This window comes from Octopus bimaculoides, chromosome 9, assembly GCF_001194135.2.
Source record: "Octopus bimaculoides isolate UCB-OBI-ISO-001 chromosome 9, ASM119413v2, whole genome shotgun sequence".
In the NCBI taxonomy this organism is placed as follows: Eukaryota; Metazoa; Mollusca; class Cephalopoda; order Octopoda; family Octopodidae; genus Octopus; species Octopus bimaculoides.
The window spans coordinates 84,340,704-84,342,651 of record NC_068989.1 but is presented as its reverse complement, the minus strand read 5'-3'; the positions used below and the strand labels follow the sequence as shown (position 1 = coordinate 84,342,651).

Sequence of the window (1,948 nt, the reverse complement as noted above, 5' to 3'; positions counted from 1 at the left end):
ATATATATATATATATATATATATATATATAAATGTATGTATATATATCTTTTGTCTTTAGATTGCACCATGTACAAAGGAAGATGTTACACAGTCTTTCCTGTGGGGAAAGTGAACTACATTAAGGCCGTCAATCTCTGTTCGCAGTTACCTTACGGCGTTCCGGTGATACTTCGATCCAAAGCCGAAGACGAATTCGTCCGGTCACTGTTTCCACCAAGGTAAATAACAAAAATTGTTCATCATATTTTCTTTCTTTTCTCTCCGTATTACAGTTGATGTTGTTGCCTTCTCAGTCAGAAGTTAGACAGCGAAAGAATGCAGCACAAATGCACTTGCAGGATCTCCGGCTAATCTGGTGAGCAGCGTACCAGGTGATACTGCTGCAAGCGAAAGCTGTAAAAATCATTCCGTTAACTCTATCTATCTATCTATCTATCTATCTATCTATCTATCTATCTATCTATCTATCTGTCTGTCTGTCTGTCTGTCTGTCTGTCTGTCTGTCTGTACGACAAGCAGTTCAGACATCTCGGAATTTTCAATGGACACTTTGTGTGCATTGTTGCACCCAAAGTCGCAGTATGATAACTCTTCGTCTCTATAACATTCATTCTGTTTGAGGTATTTCATCTTCAAATTATTGCGATCGTCTATCCATTTCAATATGGCTTCTGAAACCCACGGTTTGTTTTCTTACTATTTAGATTGCATTTGTCGATTGTTTCCTCAGCGGCTTTTGTGAGGGTTGATGTTAAACTATTGTTCATTTCGTCAGTTCTTATGCCATTATTGCTACTGACATTCTCATTGAGAGCAGCATTTAGTTTGGTTTGGAAATTTGTTCTTTTCTCATTGTCATTTGGCAGTATCATCCAGTTATACGTCGTACGCTTCTTGAATGCCCGTGTTTGTCTTCTAAATTTCAATTGGAAGATGCAAGAACAATTTTATGGTCAGAATTTTGCTCCACTGTTGAATAGGCGCGGCAGTTAGTGAATTAGCCCATCCACTTTGCCTTCATAGCAATATGGTCCAAGTCCATTTTATACCTATTGGTATACATCCAGATCCACTTTCTGTCGTTCTTGTGTTTGAAATGGGATTGCAAATCCTTCAGATTGTTGGATGAACAGAAGTTAGCATATCTGCTTCCAGTATAGTTTGAGACCTCATGATATATATATATTCTTACTGCTGTAGCTTCACTACCGTGGCCAATTTGTGCATTCATATCCCCAAGGAGGATTACTAGGTCATGCTTAGGGCAGGTTCTACACGCTTCTTTAAGCTGGTCATAGAATGAGTCTTCATCTTCAACATTCACAGTTTTTGTTGGCGCGTGGCTTGCAAACATTTGCAGTCGCATATTTCCTTGGATAGTTGTATCTTTTACTCTTTTACTCTTTTACTTGTTTCAGTCATTTGACTGCGGCCATGCTGGAGCACCGCATTTAGTCGAGAAAATCGACCCCAGGACTTATTCTTTGGAAGCCTAGTACTTATTCTATCGGTCTCTTTTGCCGAACCGCTAAGTTACGGGGACGTAAACACACCAGCATCGGTTGTCAAGCGATGCTGGGGGGACAAACACAGACACACAAACATATACACGCAACATATACACGCACATACATATATAAATATACATACATATATACGACGAGCTTCTTTCAGTTTCCGTCTACCAAATCCACTCACAAGGCTTTGGTCGGCCCGAGGCTATAGTAGAAGACACTTGCCCAACGTGCCACGCAGTGGGAATGAACCCGTAACCACGTGGCTGGTAAGCAAGCTACTTACCACATAGCCACTCCTCTGAATAATTCGACCACAATGGTTTTTAACTGATGATATAAACTTATAAAGGTACTTATAGACAGGAATTCCAACTCCACCATTACATCTTGCATCTCCTCCTCTTCCTCCTCCTCCTCCTCCTCCTCCT

At 40.5% G+C, this 1,948-nt stretch overlaps 1 protein-coding gene across 1 annotated transcript in view; it reads left to right on the top strand.

Moving 5' to 3' along the window:
- The window catches only part of LOC106879502 (C-type lectin TsL), a 15,864-nt gene that overhangs the window by 6,575 nt on the left and 7,341 nt on the right, over window positions 1–1,948 (top strand). The window contains exon 2 of the mRNA XM_014929108.2: window positions 62–221. Coding sequence (XP_014784594.1) covers window positions 62–221 — 160 coding nt within the window. The remainder of the gene's footprint in view (window positions 1–61; window positions 222–1,948) is intronic.